The sequence below is a fragment of the Semicossyphus pulcher genome, unplaced genomic scaffold, assembly GCF_022749685.1.
Source record: "Semicossyphus pulcher isolate SPU_LCO1_2020_fin unplaced genomic scaffold, fSemPul1.0.p SCAF_18, whole genome shotgun sequence".
Lineage (NCBI taxonomy): Eukaryota > Metazoa > Chordata > Actinopteri > Labriformes > Labridae > Semicossyphus > Semicossyphus pulcher.
The window spans coordinates 1,565,196-1,586,342 of NW_027211691.1; the positions used below are offsets into that span (position 1 = coordinate 1,565,196).

The 21,147-nt window shown below is 45.3% G+C and overlaps 1 protein-coding gene across 1 annotated transcript in view; it reads left to right on the forward strand.

Moving 5' to 3' along the window:
- The window catches only part of LOC138595597 (uncharacterized), a 78,051-nt gene that overhangs the window by 41,568 nt on the left and 15,336 nt on the right, over positions 1 to 21,147 (forward strand). Inside the window, exon 3 of the mRNA XM_069666911.1 lies at positions 16,839 to 16,957. Within this exon, the coding sequence (XP_069523012.1) occupies positions 16,839 to 16,957 (119 nt within the window). The remainder of the gene's footprint in view (positions 1 to 16,838; positions 16,958 to 21,147) is intronic.

A 21,147-nucleotide genomic window follows, 5' to 3' on the forward strand; every position in this document is an offset into this window, starting at 1 on the left:
GAACCAGCAGCTCCTGTGTCCTGGGAGCTTAAATCAGTGTTTTTATGAATGGAGTCTGGTGTGTTTGCAGAGAGCGATGTAACGTCTGTGTGTGGTTAAAACAATCATCTTCCTCTGTAACAAAAAGGTCTATCTCTGTAGGGATCCTTTCTGTCATGTTGTCACACACTTAGAAGAACAATCTGAGCCTGTCAGTGGAAACAACAAGAACTTTTAGTGGACGACCTTTGACCCATCAAGGATTATGTTGCAGCCATTACAGCCTGTTTTAAGGCAAACTTTTTTTGGTTTAGTCATTCAGCCCCAAAATAAGTTTTAAAAAAAATGGCCTAGGTTTTAAAATACTGGAATTCCCCCCCAAAGATGTGTTTGCCAGAATAGTCCTATTTCTGCAGAAGAGATAAATTGTCTGAACCTGCAGCCCAGGTGGTTTCAAAATGCCAGAATGCCCCTTTAAGCCTCCATCATCTCATGCACAAAGCTGCAGCAGATCTGTGCTCAGATCAGTGGACTTCAAACTGCACAGTGTATAAAACTTGGTCTGAGAGTGGATGTGTCTGTGCTTGAATGGACAGATTATAGCCGGCTATTTAAAGATGAGAGGCCACAGAGGAAACAAAGCCTGAATGACAAGACCACACAGAGTTATGGGAAGAGGACGGTGGAGCTCTGTGTGGGTGTGTGGGAGAGAGATCTGCTGCGTCGCGAGGGCTGCTGCTGCATGTGTTTGTGCAGATTCAAGCGTGCATGTGTGATTTGTCACTGATAATTTGCTTATCTGGCTCTTTATTCCTCCAGAGGCAGTGATATCATCAGCCTGTTTAAACTTCCCCGCTGTGAGCACAGTAGGAAGCTGTCCTTCTTAAGTTTCGCTCCAGGTGTCCTCTGGGCTCATCCTAACCGCTTTGGACAGACACGGAGGTGTTCTGGCAGCACTAAATGGCTTTGCTGTGCCGATAATAATCACTGGTGTCACTGAGGAAATGGATCAGATGAGCGTGGAGGTTTATCTGAGGTCTTTCTGCTGTAGTAAAATTCAGATTAGGAGGGAGACAAAGCTTCAGAGTGACCTGTGACATGTTCTTAATGTCTCCCATGAAACGCCCACATGTCAGTAACCAGCTCATTGTTTTGTCTTCGTCCTGCGGTCCTTCCATCCCTCTTCCTCTCCTCCTCCTGCACAATGGAAAAAGCAGTCACAGTAATTAGTAATTATAAGCCGTGGCAGCCGTAAAAAGAAACATGGGGGGTGAAAAAGAGAAGAGCCAGGTTTCTCTTTCCCCCGTGCCGTCCTTTCTGACATGTAAAGCGTGTAAACTTGGCAGGGCCAAATTTGTTGATTGCGGGCTTCTGATGTGACCCATCTGGGGCTGAAACGTTGTATTAGGTCTTCGCACGCTATTCCACGCCCCTCCCTCTGCTCACAGCCCCCCCCTCCCTCTGTCACATGAGAAACAGTTGCAGTACTGTTGTTGGGTGAGGAGGATGTGGGTATTCAGTGTGTTTATTTTGTGTGTGTAACGGGAGACCCAAACGGACGGTCCGAAGCCGGCAGCAGCTGTGAGTCTGCTGAAGTGTCCTTGAGCAAGACATGCCGAAGTGACTGAACTGTTCATGTGCACATGCTCACACTGGGAGTGTGTGTGTGTGTGTGTGTGTGTGTGTGTGTGAAGAATAAGAATAACTCTTTCTCCTGTCGTTTCTTCTGCGTTCAGTCATTTTAATGTCTTTCCCGAGGAGAAGTTTCATCACATATTTACTCTAACTTGACACATTTATCCATTTTTTAACTACTCGACTGTTTAACATGATTTATCTCTAACTGTTAGCCAACTCTTTATACAGATAGTAACTGTTTGTCTGTTTCTTAAAGTTATTCAACTTTGAATCCATCACTAAATAAACTCATGTCAGCTGACTGTTTCACCTTTACATCACTGTAGGTTAACTATTTTAACTAGTCTTAACTTAAGACTTACTTTAAGCATATATTTCAACTGGAGGGAAGTTGGTGTGTATATTTAGTGTGTGTGTGCGTGCAGCGTGTGTGTAATGGAACAAATCCATTATTATTCAGTTCCTCAAGATTCCCTGCGACTTTTTCGTGCAATCTTCACCTGTCTCTGCAACTTTGACCAATCCGTGTCCTCGGGCGTCGACGTGTCCATCACCAAATATTGATCTTCATAGGTCTGCGTGTCGTTAACTTTGCCTTTAATATCTCCAACACGCTGCAGGCCAGAGACGGACAGCTGATCCGTTCTGACCAGGCTCCGGCATGTTGAGTGATGTCAGCTCGCTCAGCCAATAGATGCCTTTATTGGAGTGTTTGTAGCACACAGTGGATGTGTCATGTGTTAAACTAAAAACATCACAACTTTCATCACAACTTTATTTTTGTTTTAAAGCTGCAACAGTCACAGAAAATGCTGCGAGGTCCTGGAGGGACTGATGATAAGCTAACGTATTTAATCTTACTCGTTGTTTGAACCTTTGCTTCGCTGCCGTACTCATGTTTTTATTCTGTTTCCTGCCCAGAGACGACAGATGCAAAGAGCCTATAGCTGCAGCTGAGCAGCTGAGCATTGTCCCTGTCAAACAAACAAATGAAATACTTTTAATTCAGAGAGTCGTCTCTGTTGGGTCAAATAAGCTGAGTTTCTCTACAGTCGTTTTAAGTGACTGCAGAAGAAAAAGAAGCAATACATCAACTCTGAAAGGAAATCTATAAAAATCACACAAACTTCATCTCTTATAATCAACTGAAATTATGTCAGCTCAGTAAATGAGTAAATCGCTTCTCTACACTCCCCAGCTGACAAACACGGACAGTCATCACATTTCACAACAGAGCCGTAAAAAACAGAATAAAGCCTCCGTTGAAATCGTCCTCACGCCACACAGAGCACCGAGTCACGCAGGCCTCGCGTGACTCGGTCACAGCGACACTGCAGCGTTTTTAAGCTGGTAATACTTTACCAAATCAGAGATATTGCTTTTATTCCGGAGACATCCTGAAGCTATTCCGGAGGAATTTCTGCGGTCCTGCTCATAAATCAAACCTCAGCTGGGAGCAGGAACGCGGGAGGACGGGCTGCAGAGTGACGTACAGAACACAGAGCGGGTGGATACTCTGCAAACACGCTCGCCACCTCAGACGTGTTCCTCTGCACAGAAGAGTTTTATGGACCTTTGAGTCTTTTAAACATTTTTATTAAAGATTAATCTTAGCAATAATGAAGAAGTATAACGTGTGACGTATGGAGATGTAATCTGAGTATTCAGTTAAACCGAGCAGTTTCTGAGTCTGCAGAATTTTAAACCACAAGCTTGTTTCTGTCACATTAAAGCTGCCGTGTCATGCCTCCAGCATGAAGCTCGCTCTTACGTTTGATTAGATCAAACTGAGAAAATTGGGTGTTAAAATCTGATAAAGGAGAGAGGCACAAAAAAGAGAGAGATCGAAAGCACATGCAACTTTCGGAGCACATTTTGTACCGCAGAGCCTCTCCTGGTCTAAAGAGAAGAGTGTTATATTTTTGGATGAATGCAGGAGAAGAAATAAGTCTACATATCAGACTGTGCAGAGTTCACCTGCTCAGGAATGTGAAGATGAACTGTTAGATGCACAGAAACGCTCACATCAGGTGTCAGCGTGGAAACGAGCAGGAGTGGAGGCTCAGAGCGGCGGTGTGGGCGCCGGTCCAGCCGCGTCGCCCGCAGGTCTCAGCTGCAGGCCGACACCAGAGAGAAGTTTACCATGTGCAGAGGCCGACGGTGGTTTGTGACACAGGTTGTAATGTGACGTTCATTAGTGTGGAGGCGATAATTAAAGGTTAGACTGAGCGGCGTGCCGTGTGTGCGTGAGGTCCTCATGCATCAGACTTTCCTCTAACACTCTGAACTTTGACCCTGAGCTTCTCTCTTTGTGTTAACGAATATTTTAGAAGCACCAACAGTCAGCCGTCTCGTCGGGCGCCTGCTTCCTGACCATCGCTGGGTTTTAATCCTTCCACAGAAACACGGAGCTCCTCTGTTTGATTACATTCCTGTGTCCCGCTCGGAAACTAACCTCAGACGCTCATGATGTCATCCCGCCTTTCTTCCAGGGTTCTTCAGCAGCTGTCTTTTTAAGCAACGTAAATCCTAACAAATCAAATTATGCAATGACTGCATATTACCTACTGTTTACATAAATCACATTAGCCCGAGATATTTCCTCTCAGACTTTTTCCACATTATCCTCAGCTGCACATTTAATAACAGCATGAAGGCAAAATGTGAATCGACGCTCAGCTGTCTCTGCAAACGTTTCAGGATTTACACAAATGTATTTCCAAAAGAAGAAAAGAAAAAGTCACCGTGAATCAGAGATCGTGTTCAGACTTTTACTTTGAAGGCAGTGAACGTTACACTTCACCGTTTTCGATCCGGGGACACTGAAGCTTTTGGGTCAACGGACGGAGACCCTCGATTCTGTCTGCTGAACCCGGTGTGCCCGACCGCCTCGCTGTCCAAAACAATCCCTCCTTTTTTTAACTGATGCACACACACACACACACACACACACACACACACACGCTGACCACTGCTTCTTTGCTTGCGTGACAAGCAGAGTTTTGTTTTTACGATAAAAGTAGATTTAACCACACGGTGATGATATCATTTCCAAACACACACACACACACACACACACACACACACACACACACACACACACACAGACACCAGCACACACACCAGCACACACACACAAATACTGTGTTGTACTCATGCCTTCTCATTTACAGACGCACACACGCACAGTTCTTCTTTTGCTGTACTTCCCTTAACAAAAATCTTTCCCTTTAGCTTTAGCATTAGCATTAGCTTTAGCTGTCTCTATTACATAAGCTTTCACACAGGTATCTGCAGTCACACCTCAGCATGCTTTGTGTTCACTACGCAGCAGCTCTCTATAAACCCGACCAACCCGTCCAGAATACTTGCACCCTCATTAACGATTATGTAACAGCAGAACATCTTTGCTTTGTGTGATTACAATGATCCATCTTTAAAGAACATTTAGGACGCCTGCAGGCTTCATGGCACCGAACAGATGTAATACTTTGGATAGCAGGATGCACCAATGATGAGACACCTCCGTCACTCACAGCAGATTATTTAAGTTGATTATTTGGTGCATCAGAGGCAAAGAGATCGTGACGGCGTCAAAACACTGAATCCTACATTCACGATAAAAAGCATCATTTGGTTGGAGCGTGTCAGAGACCGATCAGCTCTGCACATGTGCCTACTGACACCACACAAATGTCCTTTTTACATGTTATAAAAATACACAACAATACAACATAAATACACAGTGCTGCAGTCTAAAGTAATCACAAAAACGACGTGACTAAAGAGAATAATAGAAGAACAAACTGAATAATTAAGACTTTAAAAACATTCTTTACAGAAGGAAACAGTCAGAAACTCTGAGTAAAGATTAGCCGTTACTGCGGCGCTGGTTTAGCTCAGTGTGTCGAGCAGGTGCTCGGCCCTTTGCTGCACGTAGTCCCTCCACTCTCTCCTCCCAGTGCTTCCCGTCTCTAACCCATTTATAACGGCAAAAAATGGCCCAAAGAATAAAACAATAAGAGATGATCATTTATTGGCTTGTTATTGACAGCCTGAAGAGCAGACAACCGAGTCGACACGACGGCTCTGATATCAGGCGATGTTAATCCAATCCAAATGTACTGAAGAAGAATCAAACATAACAAGCATAAAAACAACAAAACAAGAGACCAACTTAAAGACAACAGGACAACAGAGCAGTAAAAGGAGCCTCTCGTGCAGAGAAGAGGAATACATGTGTTTTGTTGTTTTATGACGGGGCTCAACAAGTCAACATAAAAGAATCTGCATGCTCTCGTTTTATTAACACTCATTGTTAAAGATGTTGTGCTGCGATTACAAGAGGAATATAACGACTCGAGGCTGCTTAGAGGATTGTTCTTCCCATCAGACGTCATCGTTATAATACCTGCGTCTACCTGTGCTTCATGCTCTATTAAAGCGGCACGACAGTGTCACATACGACTTTATTAGAAGGACGAACCCCTCGATATGAAACCATACAGTACAGGGGGATACATGCTGCACATGCACTGACTTCTGCACGTGTGCAAAACACATCGTGCACCGACAGGCTCTCCTTGTAATAAAGGCCCAAACAATTCACTTTGTCACACAGGATGTGGGTTATAAATGTGCCGTCTCCAAGTCCAAGCTGAGGCAGCCCAGATGACATCACTGTGACATCATCAGGGTTAGCTTGTCAGGCTTCCCCGAGCTCCTCCAGATGCACCAAAGACAATTATATAACTGTTTTCACAACCTGTCCTTCAGGAGAACAGCTGACGAGCCCCTTTCAAACTGGTTTGTCTTATATTTCTTTGCACCACACACTCTCAGCTCCACCCTCCCTCCATGCTCAGGGTTCAGTCTTCCCTCTAACAGAGTCTCGGCAGGCTGCGATTCGTCAGCTTCACACGTCCAGCGAGAGAAATAGTCTCACTCTCAGAGCGACAGCCTGTTCGGAGCGCGCAGACAAGTCGGTGTTTGTTTACACTCTGGAAATCTCTCCTGTTGGTTGGGAATTAAACACAACACACACACACACAGTCACGCACACTCACACATACATGCATATACGCTCGTAGCATCACGCTAACACCAGATGCCAGGAAGTGGAGTGGCGACAGAGTGGCATCCACAGCAAAGCCCCGCCATGCGTGACTCTCTCCTGACTTTGCCTCTTTTAGCAAGCTTGCGTGATCCCACCATCACTCCCATCATGCCCTCCGCCCCCCTGTTTCCTGTACACACACACACGCACACACACACACAGGGGTATATGTCCTCCCTCCCTGAGCCAAATGAAGTGATCAGAGCAGCAGTGAGGGTATGAACAGGCCTGGATTAGAGCGATGACATGCGAGGGGGGCAGATGGAGAGGACGCTCACGATAGATCCAAACCTGACAGAAGAGACCTGACCGGACTCACCTGACTGTTTCTCACCTGTCCAACATGAGGGTCAGGGTAATCATGTGACGTGTCGGTGCGAACGAGTCGTAGACCGGCTTTCTTTCTTAAATCTAAAGCAGCCAAAAAACCGAATAGAATAAACGGATGATCCTGTAATGTGTTTGTTATGAACCATCCTCCACAGTTTGCCTTTATTTTAATAATGCAAATGTTCGATTTGACTGAGCATCATGTCGATGTTCGGACGTTTCAGCCGCTGAGATCCCTCAGGACGTTCCCAGGAGCTCGCCGTGCGCTCCTGCAGCTGCAGCCTGATGTCCTGTAACACAGGCGGGAGGTGTGAAGAGAGAGATAATCAGATTACTGTGGGGTTAGCGTGTTGCTTAATGAATCAACGCTGTCAGAGGCCAAACTGTTGTGTGATATTATAGGTGAGAAACGAGAGGAGGAGGAGGTCGAGTTAGAGTGAAGCTGACAGCAGGAACAGGGTGGTGAGAGGAAACGCTCCATGACTTTTCACTGAGACCGTTTCTTGCCTTCCGTCACCGGCTCCCCGTTTGATTTCAACTTGGTTTTAAGACTTTAAACCGCCGAAAACTCGAGATGTGTTTACCTGGTTTGTGCCCTGTGGATGATGGAGCCCTGTGGATGATGGAGCCCTGTGGATGATGGAGTCCTGCTCGCGCTCCCAGGTCGCAGTTTGTGACAAAGCACGATCAGACTTTTACTGTCAAACCCAACACACCGATCGCTGTAACTTCTTCTTAAACCCTTTTTATTCACTTCATTTGAATATTGTTTGGTCTCTACGTCCTCTGTGCTCCTGACTGCCTGGTTTTATTGATTCTTTGTAAAGCACTTTGCAAATGTGTAAAAAAAAAGAGCTACATAAATAAAGTTATTATAATTAGCATTTGATAATAACCTTGAAAGAGTTATAAAGGAAAACATGAACAGCACAAAAGAGGCTTTTAATTTCATGAAGGGAGACACACCTTAAATAGTGCATGATGCTATCGCTGCTTCACAGATCAGCCCTGTCCACACACACACACACACACACACACACACACACACACAGTAACACAGAGGCTACCTGACCCCTCTGATAGTGACTGACTGACACGTTAATGGCCGTCGTGCATAAAGCATGATCAGCTTCATGGCTATCACTTGACTCTCCTCGCCCCGCGCACGTTCACCGCCTCACGCCCGTTTAATTACACATGTGAGGCCTGCGCAGGACGAGGCTGCAGGATTAAGTGTTCCTTCATGTGTTGAGAGTGTCCTCCCACTTCTCAGGCTGAATAAACAATTTAAAACCCGCTCGGATTATCTCACCGAGCGTCGTCACCGAGTTGAAAACAAGCGTGTTTTCTCAGCTCATGAAAAGTTGATGTTGCAGTTACATGGTTTTTAAAGGACAGAGATGTTTCACAGCAACAAACATTTAATTAAATCTGAGCTGAGTTTAAACTTTAATTTGTGACCTCGACTGTTTGATTTTTACTCCGTCTGCAGCTGCTGAATGTGTGGAGCAGATCTCCCTCAGAGGAGTGTCAGTCTGACGCGACCTTCTGCTGAAACGAAGGATAAAAAGATGATGAAGTAACGATGCTGCGGCCGTGTTGCTGCGCTCTCAAACAGCAGACACTTAGCTCTCTGCTCCTCCGCTGAAGCGACTCCTTCTTGAGTGAAATCTCAGCAAATTGAACACAAGTTGTTGAGGTCGTAAAGTCTCCCTCAGCGGTTAGCATTTGTGTAGCATTGCGTGCTACAGGAGCATTAGTGTTTCCCTCCCATATGGATTCAGCCTGAGGGACCATCTGCCCGTTATTATTTGCCTCAATGGGCCGAAACGGCACCATAATCTTTTTAACAGATTAGCCTGTTGTTATGGAGCGGCAGCGCGGCTGCAGGAAAAAAGCTAACAGGATCATTGATGAATTACATGAAAGGTGTGGATCGCTTCCAGAAACCTGCCGACTGTTTACAGCCGCCACAAAAGAGACGAGAATACGAGCGGATAATCTGACGCTTCGCTCTCTGTTAGTCAGAATAATGTGAGTGACACCAGCTGGCACGCAGCGCGGGCAGCGTTTACTGAAGAGGAGGTGAATGTGGCTCCGCAGACCGGCTCTGCTCTCATGCAGGAATGCAGAAAGTACAGGGGAGGAAAACTAATCATTATTCCCTGAGTTTAAACGTTTCCTCTTTCAGGCTGAATGTGCAGCGAAGGTGCTGCTGTGTTTAGTGAGAAGTGAGCGAAACACCTTATTTATTCTGTACGTCGTGAGCCTGCCGTGCGTTTAAATACACGTTCTGTTTGGACCGAGGCCTGGAGCTGAAGGACTCCACTCGTGAGGAAGCAGAAGATAATTGATCTCCTGTCAGACTTTCACTCGTCCTCATCTGAAGCCCATTTTTGAATTGATTAAAAACATTCCCTTCACCTCTCCTGAGCATCTGTTGCAGAGCTCTGTTTGTTGATGAAGCACGAGAGGATTTAGCTCCAATTAAACTCAAAATCAGTCACATGAACTGTACGGTTTACACGCCGCTGTACAGTCTCAGGCTGCTCGTGAAAACAGAGATTGTGCGAGTGCAGGAATAGCTTTATTGTGGCCAGGCGGGTTCCTGAATGCAACTTTTATTAACCAGAGAGAGAGATCAACAAGAGAGAGGAGACATCCTCAGTGAGACAGGGATCCAAAGGACGAGCTATTTATAGGAGAACCACGCAAACACACGCAGGCATGCAGAGCTGATGGCTTTTACTGTAAGACGGGAATGTTACACTCAAACATGCACTTATTTTATGTTGCTTAAAAATGATTCATGTCTACAGAAATATCACTTACTGCACACCAACAGTCTAAAGGAGATTTGTTTTTGTGCTCGAGTGGGGTGGACACTTTATCCTCTGCAGAGCTGAGTCTGTAGTTTTCTGGACACTGGGGTTCCCCACAAGGAAATCAATTATGCTTCTACTTGAGCGAGCCAATCAGGGGAGGCTTGAGACAAATATAGGAGCAAACGAGACAACAGCAGAAAGAAAAACAGCACAAAGATGAGACGGGCGATCAGATAAAACAGAACATGAATCATAAAAAGAAGAAGAAGAAGTTGTTGTCAGATTTTAAAATACTATGAAGAGGAACAAACGGCCGCAGACTCTGCTCTGCTTTTATAAAAGTATATTTCACTCCTTGATGTTTGTTTGTTCTGCAGCTACATGCAGCGTTCACTGCGCCGTCATGCAGCCTGCAGGCGGGGTTACGGCAGGGATAAATGTGACTCAGGGGGGAGTTTGTGTCCTGACTTCACCCCCGCTGAGCAGAGGGTGGACGTTCTGCTGGTGGGACAGATCCCGGCATCCCGACTGGAGCTTCTTGTTGTCTTTAATTAGAAAACACACGCTGCTGCATTCATTTGGGTACATTCAAATTAAAACCTCTCCTGCGTAACTGTCTCATCTCACGCAACACATGCCTGAATGCAGCCTGCGTGGAGGACAGGGCATCGCTCCCACTGGAGCACGCTCTCTGCATCCTGTTAGCTTTTCTAATTGTGTGCATGAACGTCGCAGCACGCTGTGTGTTCAGACGTCGTCTCGGCGTCTCTGCGTCTCTTTCAGCGGCTTCATCAGAGGAGTTGTCAGACATCATGCTCACAGAACACATGTGCGCCGCCATCACTCATGTTCTCTATTTATAGAAGCAATTAGATGACTCTCACATTATGATCCTGTAATAGGCCTCCAGTGTGTGTCTGTGTGTGTATGTGGCGCCAGTTTAATGTGCAGCAGAGCCACATACAGTAGCTGTATGTACACGCCGCCGAGGAGTTGCCCTGCGAGTCTGTCTTGCTGCAGGGCTCATGTCGAGATGTCTCACTGCTGTTCGACACGGAGACGAGCGTCCGCCTGCCAACCAAAACACAGCAGTGGAAACAATCGAGTTTACATCCCGACCTCCGATCCGTGTCATCCCATTTGCTTTGTCATAATATCACTTCCTCTTTAATTCTCGGAGCACAAAGCCTTTGTTTTGCTCTATTCAGGAATTGATTTTTTTTTTAGTTACCAGAATCTGACTTCCCCCAGCAGCTCAGAAATCAGTCAGTGACGCGCTCCATAATCTCCTCTGAGAGATGAATATTTGTGATTCCTTGCGTGCCTCAAAGAAAAGTACTTTTGTGGCTGTTGTTCGGTAACAGACAAAAGGGAATTGCTCTTAATCCCTGCAAATGTAATCGTATACAGTATGTCAGAGTGGAAACAAAACACTCTCAAAATAATATCAGGAAGATTAAAGACTCAGTCCAGTGTTTGTGTTGGTGCGGAGGCTGATGGAGGATCAGTGCGGCCTGTTTTCATCCATCAGCTGCAGAGGGAAAGCTTCTGTTTGTGTTCGTAAAGTTCTGAAAAAGACAAAAACTTTCTGTTCTTTTTCTGCCACTTTACAAAAACAAGAAGCAGTCAGAGTTGGATTTGGCCGGCTGAGATCCGGACATTTGATCTGTGGCATAATGAAGTATTAGCTTCCATTACAGCGCAGGCTTAACCTTTCTGCAGAGCACCATTGAGCGCTTGCCAGCAGTCATCAATATTTAACAGCTGTTGCTATTATGAAATTCTTTATGGGCTAATGTGGCTCGCCGGCTTGCACGCAAGGCCTTGGCCGGCAGCCAGCACCCTGTCAGGAGGAAGGAGGGGGAGATTGACAGACGGCTCGCTCGCGTGACAACCAGCCCTTGATCGGCCAGCTTCTCTCTCTCTCTCTCTCTCTCTCTCTCGCTGTGTCGGTGTTTCTCTCTCCGCTGTGGATTTCCTGCCTGCAGAGAGAGAGAGAGAGAGAGAGAGAGAGAGAGAGAGAGAGAGAGAGAGAGAGAGAGAGAGAGAGAGAGGAGCGCTGAGGGAAGGGGGCGGGAACAGGCAAAGGAAGTGGCTGTAAGCCAACCCAACCTCAACACACACACATGCACACACACACAGTTTTCTCTACTCACGCAAGCCTTGTGGGAGGGGCGGGGCCTGCTGTGCTGCTCAGCGCTCGCATGTTCAGCTCTGCAGCTCTGCTTTAAACACAGCGAGAGGATCAGCTGCCAAGAGATGGCACCCACGCTGCTCAGATCGGGCTGACACAGATCACAGGGATGAGTTTGGGTGTCAATCACGTATTTGAGACATTTGAAAAACATCAATCTGCTGACAGAGAGAATCAGATTCCCTCCACAGTCAGGACTCAATTCTTCTTTCAGTGGAGGAGGAAATATTAAGATCCTGGCAGAATGTTCAAATAACTATATTGTGATACAAAAAGTAATTTAAGTAAAACTACAGATGAGTATTATTAAACGTTTGTGTTTCCTGTGGAAGCTTACTGAACGTGTCGCTGTCAGCTGTTAGCACAGGTCTCTGTTTAGCATCTCTCATGTGTGGAGACGATGTGAACTACTTGTAACTAAACGTGTAGAATAACCACATCGTCATTTGTTGGTTCTGTAACATTCACATTTGCATATTGAGCCAAATGGATAAATAACTTCAGAGAAAGAGTTTTTACAAACTTTTTTTTTTACTGCCTTCTTTGAGCAGCCAAAACTATTCTGTTCTACTATTTCTGCAGGATTGAGAAACAACAGAAAGTTTTCTCAGGTTTTTTTGCTGCAGCTGAAGTTCTTATAGTATGTGCATGCTGTGCAGAGAAATCCACAGTTTCAGCAACACAGGCTCAGGATGGAGAGGTGAAACACACGGGAAGCAGCAGTAAGTATGCCTGTAGATGCCGGGTTGAACCCGTGCAGCGGCAGCAGCTGGCGTCTCTGAGCAGCCATGTATGAACACTTGACCTGCTCTGAAGGAACATGAGCTAAAGACTGAACGTGGAGTAAAACCTCCAAACGCACGCTGCTCCTCATGAAACGCTCGCAGGCATGCGATAGCCTTTAGCTGTGTGTCATGCCATCTTTGAATCTAACGAACATGAGCTCATTGAAATATTCATCTGTGCGTTTTCCATCATTTTGTGCGACTTTGTGTTTCATGTCCATTATCCTCAGAACGAAACATGTCAGTGACGCCACGAGGCCCGCAGGGACGCCTCTCAGAGGAGCGCTCTCTACTTTCTCTTCTCTGTTCTCTCGTCATGTTTCTCCTCTCTGTGATATGTGCTGTGTGGGAGGAAGTGGCTTTAGAGGAGACACAGACTCACCTCACCCCCTAGAGGCTGCAGAGATTAATACCTGATTGATAGAGGCCTAAAAGGAAGAACAAATGAAGCTGCTTTTTCGCCTTTATAGAAGCACCAGAAACATTTCTTATGCGCACAGGAACCTACAGCATGACTCGTATCTTTCCTTACACACGTTTTCTCTCTTCTTCTGTCTCTCTACATCAAATTCTCTTCCATAAAATCAGATCAAACTCGTCTGGTGTCTCTTTTGGCTCCACAGTCGCTCATTAAAGGTGTTTAACTTGTGCGTATGGAAGCACTCAGTATTTGTCGGGTGGTCCTAATATGAGTGGAAATGGAAAGACATACCTGAATGAGCGAGACACTTTGAGCCTCACCCTTTGGCAGCATGTGCATCCCTCTCTACTTGTCACTTCGTACTTAACACCCCGTCCTGCACAGACCACATAAACGCCTCACCATTACCTCCTCTGTTTTCCTTCTTCGACCAGAGAGGGAGGCAAAGAAAAGCAAGCGCGGAGACACGAGCGTCGCTGAATAAAGGCCTGTATTGTTGGCAGAGGAAGTGCCGGTGCCGATAATTAATCATGCCGAGTGTTTGTCTTTCCTGACGCTGCATCCTCTCCAAGAGCTGCCGTAAGAGAGAAAACAAAAACACACGAGGCGACGAAGGAGGGAAATAAAGAGGCTCATTAGATTCATTTTCCACGGCTGCAGGAGAATGGTTGTGTGTGTGTGCGGCGGCCTGAGTGTTTGTTTGTGTGTGTTTGCACCTAGCGGAGGTGATGACAAAATACTTAACGTTATTACTGGCAGTTATAAGTTTACGAAGCTGCCTGTCACAAGTCGTCACACATTACGGCCTTTCTTCTTCACCAGCACAGCTCAGACAAACTGCAGCTACGCAGGAAGCGAGCGATTAAAAGGAATGAATGTAAACGTGTGGACGGGCCTTCAGCTGTGCGTGATGCAGGGCGGCTTTAAGAGCAGCCAGACGCTCCCAGCATCACGAAATCGCTCCTCGATCGCCTGCGATGCCGAGCCAAACAAAGAAAGGGTGGAGAGATGAGGAGGAGGAGGGTGGAGGAAGGGTTAATGGGGGGAGGGACGGACCTGGTGCAAGGTTAAAGGGGGGAAGCCATAATGGGGTTACTGTGTGGGGGTGGGGCCATAGGAAGCATCGGAAGATACATACATCCATACTTAGATAGTTTTTCATAATGAGGCTGTGTGTGTGTGTGTGTGTGTGTGTGTGTGTGTGTGTGTGTGTGTGTGTGTGTGTGTGTGTGTGTGTGTGTGTCTGTGTGTGTGTGTGTGTGTGTGTTGCGTGACTAATCTGTGCCTGCTACAATGAGTGACGGAGCGTAGGGCTGATCTCTTGGAGTGAGCCACATGCCCCCTGACAGCACACCCATAAGAGAAACACGCAAACATGCCTGCAACACGCAACACACACGTCACCCATGCACATGTGACAGTTCTGCACGCCACTCTCCTATAGGCTAATTGCATGTGTACACACACACACCGAGGGGTGGTAGGAGGAAGTACTACGTGTGTGTGTTTGATGGAGTGTGATTTTTACAACTCTCCTACTTTATGTTCATCAAGCAGAGACATGCGGAGCGATGCAGAGTGAACACGGTACAGAAACAAGCCTGTAGCTTTGGGTCCTTCAACACCCTGCAGAGGTTTGCTCTTGTGTTAGCTCCCTCCACAAAGAGGTCAGAGGTCAAGCTCACTGTTTTCTGCAAAGACGCAGCTCCTCTTGTAGTTTTCTGCAGCTGCTAACTTCCTTTTCTCCGACTTTTCCCTAATTTTTAACGCCTTTAATAAAGTCTGAAGCCTTTAAAACGAAGCTTCCTTAAATCAGCTGAGAAGCGTTTCTGAGCAGATCATTCAAACATTTACAAATCGCTGATTTACATCCTTTTTACAATCCATTTATCTGCTGTGGTCCATAACTCTAACACAGTTCATGTTGTTCTCACTGAATATACATTCAATTTACACGTTTCTAAAATATCGTCTTTAATGCCAGCTCGCCCAAAAACTAAGAAATTAGATGGAAGTCTTTAATGTGCAAAACAATGAAGCAAATGTCAAACCTTTTTAAAACAGCTGATAAACATTTTAATAAACAGATTAAAAGGACCAAATGTGGTTTTAAACATTTGAATCAAATCAAATATTCTTTGATTTTTTGCAGTAACTTCTCCCTGCTAATAAAACTTTTACTGCAGCAATGTTTTTGTGCTTTTATGTTCTACAGCTCGTGTTATAAAGTGAAGATGATTTACTGTTAGATTAAACAAACACCAACAAAAACGTGAGCGTGCTTTATTCCGTCTGCTGTCTGCAGGTGGAACTTATTCAACTCAACTTTATTTACACAGCACGTCACACACAACGCAGTCGGTCCAAAGTGTTACAAACAGAAGAGGAGAAAAAGCACAAACCATATCACCACCACTAATAATGATGAAAATAACAACAAGAACAACAGCGATAATAATAACAACAATAATACAATATAATAGTAATAATTATAATTATAATGACCTACAGAGCAACACCGAGGAAATACCTGGGATAGATACGTTAGGGGACAGTTGAAGGCCAACGAGTGAAGGCGGGTTTTAAGATTAGTCTTGAAGTTGTAATGTTTGGGGAGAACCAACACCTGGTGGGAGAGCGTGGGACAGACAGAACGTTTGTCAGGAAAAGTGACGCAGTTTTTTTGTCCATAGTTTAGTGAAAGTTGAATTATCTTTATGTTCCTCTTTATTGAAATCATCAAACTGATGCTGCAGAGGATCTGATCTCGAGTCAGCTTAGACGAGTTCTGAACGAGTCTGTGTTTTATTGCGTTTCTAAATGTGATTTAATGAACAAAATGTGGTTTTGAGCAGAAAATCAACTGTTTGGCAGATTTTGCGAAGCTGTGGAAAGATTTAAAAAGTGACTTAATTACAGACTAAAGTTTTCAGCTCATTGTCACGAACATCTAAACATCCTCCTCTTTCTGTTCTTCGACCAGTTCACAGTTAAACATCTGAGATGCTTCATTACCTCTGTCTGCGTGCCAGCGAGCTCCTCATGTGCATGTGTTGATATCGTGTGAGAGGAATCCTGTAAAGTCATGAAATCCCGCTCTGTTTTGTCTGTTGGGCTGGCCCACCTCGCAGACTAATACCTGGCGTTAGCTCCGTGCAGAAAGAGAGGCTGATACAGTTAATGTGTCGGCCACATGTGAGCGCGTCGCTCCAACTCTCGCTGCTGCTGTCAGAGAGCGGAGGGACGATTCCTCACCATGTTGTTCTGAGTGTGCAGCAGTGTCACTGCTTTGTTGTGTGTTTGATTTGACTTTACTGAACGAAGCAAATATGAGGTTATATTTCTGTCTGCGTACGGCTGATAAAAAGCACTTTTCTTCCTTTATTAGTGGCTGATCTCTTCACCTGCTCCTGTAACCACCTAAACACCTGCCGAATGAACAAGTTATGTTTACTCAGAAAGGACGGTGTACACGTCCGTAAACACACAGGTTGTTAAACGTTTATTGTTTCAATGTCAATAACTCACCGTCCTTGTTTTTTTTTCACAGTGAGCCACGACAAGACCTCCAGGAAGCAGAACATCAGCACAGCATCCTCTAACCCTGAACCCAGGAAGGAGAGCCTTCAGCTGGGCACGCCGGTCAACGAGAGCAGCCTCCTGCTGGAGGTGAGAAACCACACGGCTGTTACTGTGTGTGCGTGTGTTTGTGTGTGTTCATGTACCTGCCTCCTACACGGCCATGAAAAGCTCGTCCAACCGTTTGTGTCTGAGTGAGAGGGTGAGAATCGGGGAGGAGGGAAGGAGGGAGGGGTTCTGTGTGTGAGTGTGTGTGTGTGTGTGTGTGTGCCCTTCGCCCTCTGCCCTGACCTCCTTTGCAGAGCGGTGGTGTTGCGTGACATCAGGGTGAGACGGGAGTGTCAGAGCTGATGAAGGAGGTGGGGACTCACACACGCTGGCGGCTTCAGAAGCCACTCATGTTCGCGTGTGTGTGTGTGTGTGTGTGTGTGTGTCTGCATGTATGAGTGCCTCTCTGTCTGAATGCATGTGGTCGTGTGTGAAAGTGAGCAGAAGAGAGTGAGAAGAGCACACCGAGCCTGTCAACACTAATCAGAGCACAGAGGAGAGCCGTGTTTTGTCCGGTTGACCTCTGACCTCTAATCAGATTTAATCAGGGATTAATTGTACGTGCAAATATTTCACGATATCACACGAAGTTTCCCAGCATCGAGACATGAGATCAGAACGGCCAGTGTAGCTCGGCACGCAGGAACACGGAGCGTGTTCTGGATTCAAACTGAAGATGTGTTCCTCGAGAGTGAAATGTTTCTGTTGGAGGCATCAGAGCGATCAGACGAGCATCAGATCATTCCTGCTCACTCCATATCCTCACAGTCTTTAAAACGAGAAACCATGACCTGATCATCACACACACACACACACACACACGGAGGCGAGCCGATCCACTGATGCTTCTGTTAACGTGTCAGGTTGTCTCAATGGGGATGTGAACAAAAGGAGAGATTGAGCGTAGTGATGAGCCGCCTCCCGTTGCGTGACTCGACCTGCAGCGAGGCCTCGCAGCAAACTGTGCATTAGTTGTTATGGTGACCGGATCCCAAGAGAGGGGAGAGATGCATATATATGTGTGTGTGTGTGTGTGTGTGTAAGTGTCTGCATGTTTGTGTGTGTGTCTTGTTACTGTGTGTAAAAGTGGCCACTACAGATTTCAGGAGGTAGATATGCTTCATGTTTTATATTGCATTTATAATGTTGCATAATGACACTGTTCTGTTAAATAAAGAGCATCTAGATGACAACAGTGTGCAGACAGGCTGCAGCTCTGTGAGGCTGTAATCACCTCACTGCTCTAAAGTTGCACACAAAGCTTAAACAAATCTCACACAGACGTTTCAAAGAAATTTAAATATTGCAAAAACGTTTCATGTTTGGCTGAGCACACCGAGTGCTCGGTTACATCCTTCAGGTTTCAGTCGTTTAATAAACCACTCTCTCCTGCAGGTGTTAACAGCACCTGACTGCTGAATCACGACCACAAACTGTAACACTGCATGTGAAGATCTATAAACTCCACAACAATTATTTATTAAACATAAACTTCCATTTTTTGGGCAAATTTGTGGAAACTTTGTTCAGATGTGCGTTTCATTTGGATTAAACTGGATTATAATCTCATGATGTTAAATCATTGCAGCATCAAACGGTCAGAGAACGAGCTGACCTCGGCTCTTGTGTTAATGTTTCTAACACTGATCAAACACAGAGAAGGTGTCAGTTCCTTCACAGTAATGGTGGATTTTATTTTGTCCCTGAGAAACACGGAAACACGCGAGATAATGAGTCAGAGAGAGACAACAGTGCTACAGTCTTTGTTTGTCGTGCGTGTCCAACGTTCTTCAGTCACTTGCACAGGTGTGTCGGGATGGTGTCGACGCGTATCAAAAACAAATGTCCTGAATGAAAACAGCTTCGGTCGATGTTCCTGTTTAATGCAAAGTGTAGAGTGAGACGTGTCACGTCTAACGGTTACAGTAAGAACCGTTCACATATACCTAACTAACTTCTGGTGACATGTGACCTCATCATGTGACCAATGACCCCGACACAAAACACGCCCAAGTGGTCAAAGTGAATCATTCTATTAATATTTACACCAACCGATCACACATAACAATAACCACATGCTGGTTTGGCTGCTACATGTAACGAGCCGATTTAGTTCATTAGTAAGATAACAAGTTAATGACAGAACTAGATGAACCTCGATAAATAAAACGTTAAAACACCAGCCATATCATCATATCATAGTTTGTTAATGACTACAACTCCCATGATCCCACGCTTCTTCGCGTTAATTAAATCTTTATTATTGTCTCTGTGAACCCAGAAACCAAAGACTGACACTGGTTAGCTTCTGTCCTGTTTGCTGTTTGTCGTGTGTGTCTGAGGTTTTCTCTCTCTTTGGCTCATTTTTCATTCATTAAATCAGAGTCCATTATTTTTCTAACATCAGTATGTGCGTGTGTAAGATGTGGGTGTGTTCTCTGTCATGTTTGTCATGACCTCATCATGGCTGCTTTCATCTCTGACAGTCCGACAGAAGTAGAACCAGAGAAACTCTGTAGAAACAATGAGACCCGCCGCCCCCCCCTCTCTGCTTCAGAGTCCAGTGGACCAATATTTTATTTTGGGCTCTGCGTGCAAAGCGCCTCTTAAGATCTGTAAGGCAGAGCTTTTAGTCTCCCAGGGGCGGTTATGGGAGCCGGGGGCGTCGTGGCTGCAGATCTGTGCAGCGTCCAGCAGCAGGTGCTTGTTTCCATTACCTAAAGCAGCGAGTATGTGAGGAACGAAGGAAGCAACAGCATGCAGCACACGGACGACAAGATCATCTTTCTTTCTCTCCTTCTTCCTCTCTTCCTTTCTTTGTCCTTTCTTCCCTTTTCCTTTCATCCTTCCTTTGTTTTACTCTTCCTTACTCATTTTTCTTTCTTTATCTATTTTTTCCTTCTTATGTTTTTCTTTCTTTCTTCCTTTTTTCTTTGCATCCTTTTCCTTTCTTCCCTTCTTCCTTCATTTCTTTCTTTAAAACTTCTTCCTTCCTTCATTTCTTTTCATTTTACTTCCTTTCTTTCTCCCTTTCTTCTGTCCTTCCTTTCCTACTTCCTTCCTTCCTTTCTTCTGTCCTTTCTTTCCTACTTCCTTCCTTCCTTTCTTCTGTCCTTCCTTTCCTACTTCCTTCCTTCCTTTCTTCTGTCCTTCCTTTCCTACTTCCTTCCTTTCTGCTGTCCTCTTACCTTCTTACTTCCTTTCTCCCTTTCTTCTGTCCTTCCTCTCCTACTTCCTTCCTTCCTTTCTTCTGTCCTTCCTTTCCTACTTCCTTCCTTCCTTTCTTCTGTCCTTCCTTTCCTACTTCCTTCATTCCTTTCTTCTGTCCTTTCTTTCCTACTTCCTTCCTTCCTTTCTTCTGTCCTTCCTTTCCTACTTCCTTCCTTCCTTTCTTCTGTTCTTCCTTTCCTACTTCCTTCCTTTCTGCTGTCCTCTTACCTTCTTACTTCCTTTCTCCCTTTCTTCTGTCCTTCCTCTCCTACTTCCTTCCTTCCTTTCTTCTGTCCTTTCTTTCCTACTTCCTTCCTTCCTTTCTTCTGTCCTTTCTTTCCTTCTTCCTTCCTTCCTTCCTTATTTTCTTTCCTACTTCCTTCCTTCCTTTCTTCTGTCCTTCCTTTTCTTCCTTCCTTCCTTCCTTCCTTCCTTTCTTGCCCTTCTCATAGTTGCATAGGCTGCTGTTTGTTTCCAGCTCTGTATCTGTGACATAAATAGACTCTAACTGGGCCGTCCTGTTCCAGCATTAATAATGGCTGTTCCCATAATGTGAAAATATCCCTGTTCTCACATACAGTAAATGTTCTTTCATTTTAAAAGCCAATCACATCATCGGCCTGCAGAATATAACGCTTTAAATGGTTCAGGTTGTGAGTGCGTTCCCTTGTTGTTCCAGGAGAATAAAAACTGCAGCGTAGAGTGTCGAAGGTGAACCGGCTGAATAAACCGAAATGAACCACACATGTAAATGTCGCCCTTTTTAACAGCCGGGTTGGACCTGCTGCAGGCGACTTCACATTTCACTTTATTCAGGATGTTTTAGCGTCCGGCGTTTGGACAGAGTCCAGGTCACTGAGTCCCAGCTTCACCTGTGGAGGACAGCTGGACGTACATTTGTAGACCATTTTAACAAACCTGAATAAAGTAGATATGATTGGACAACATCAACACCCTATGTCCACATGGACACATGGTTTTAATGAATTAAAGACGCAGAATTCTTTGTCCAAAAATCTGAT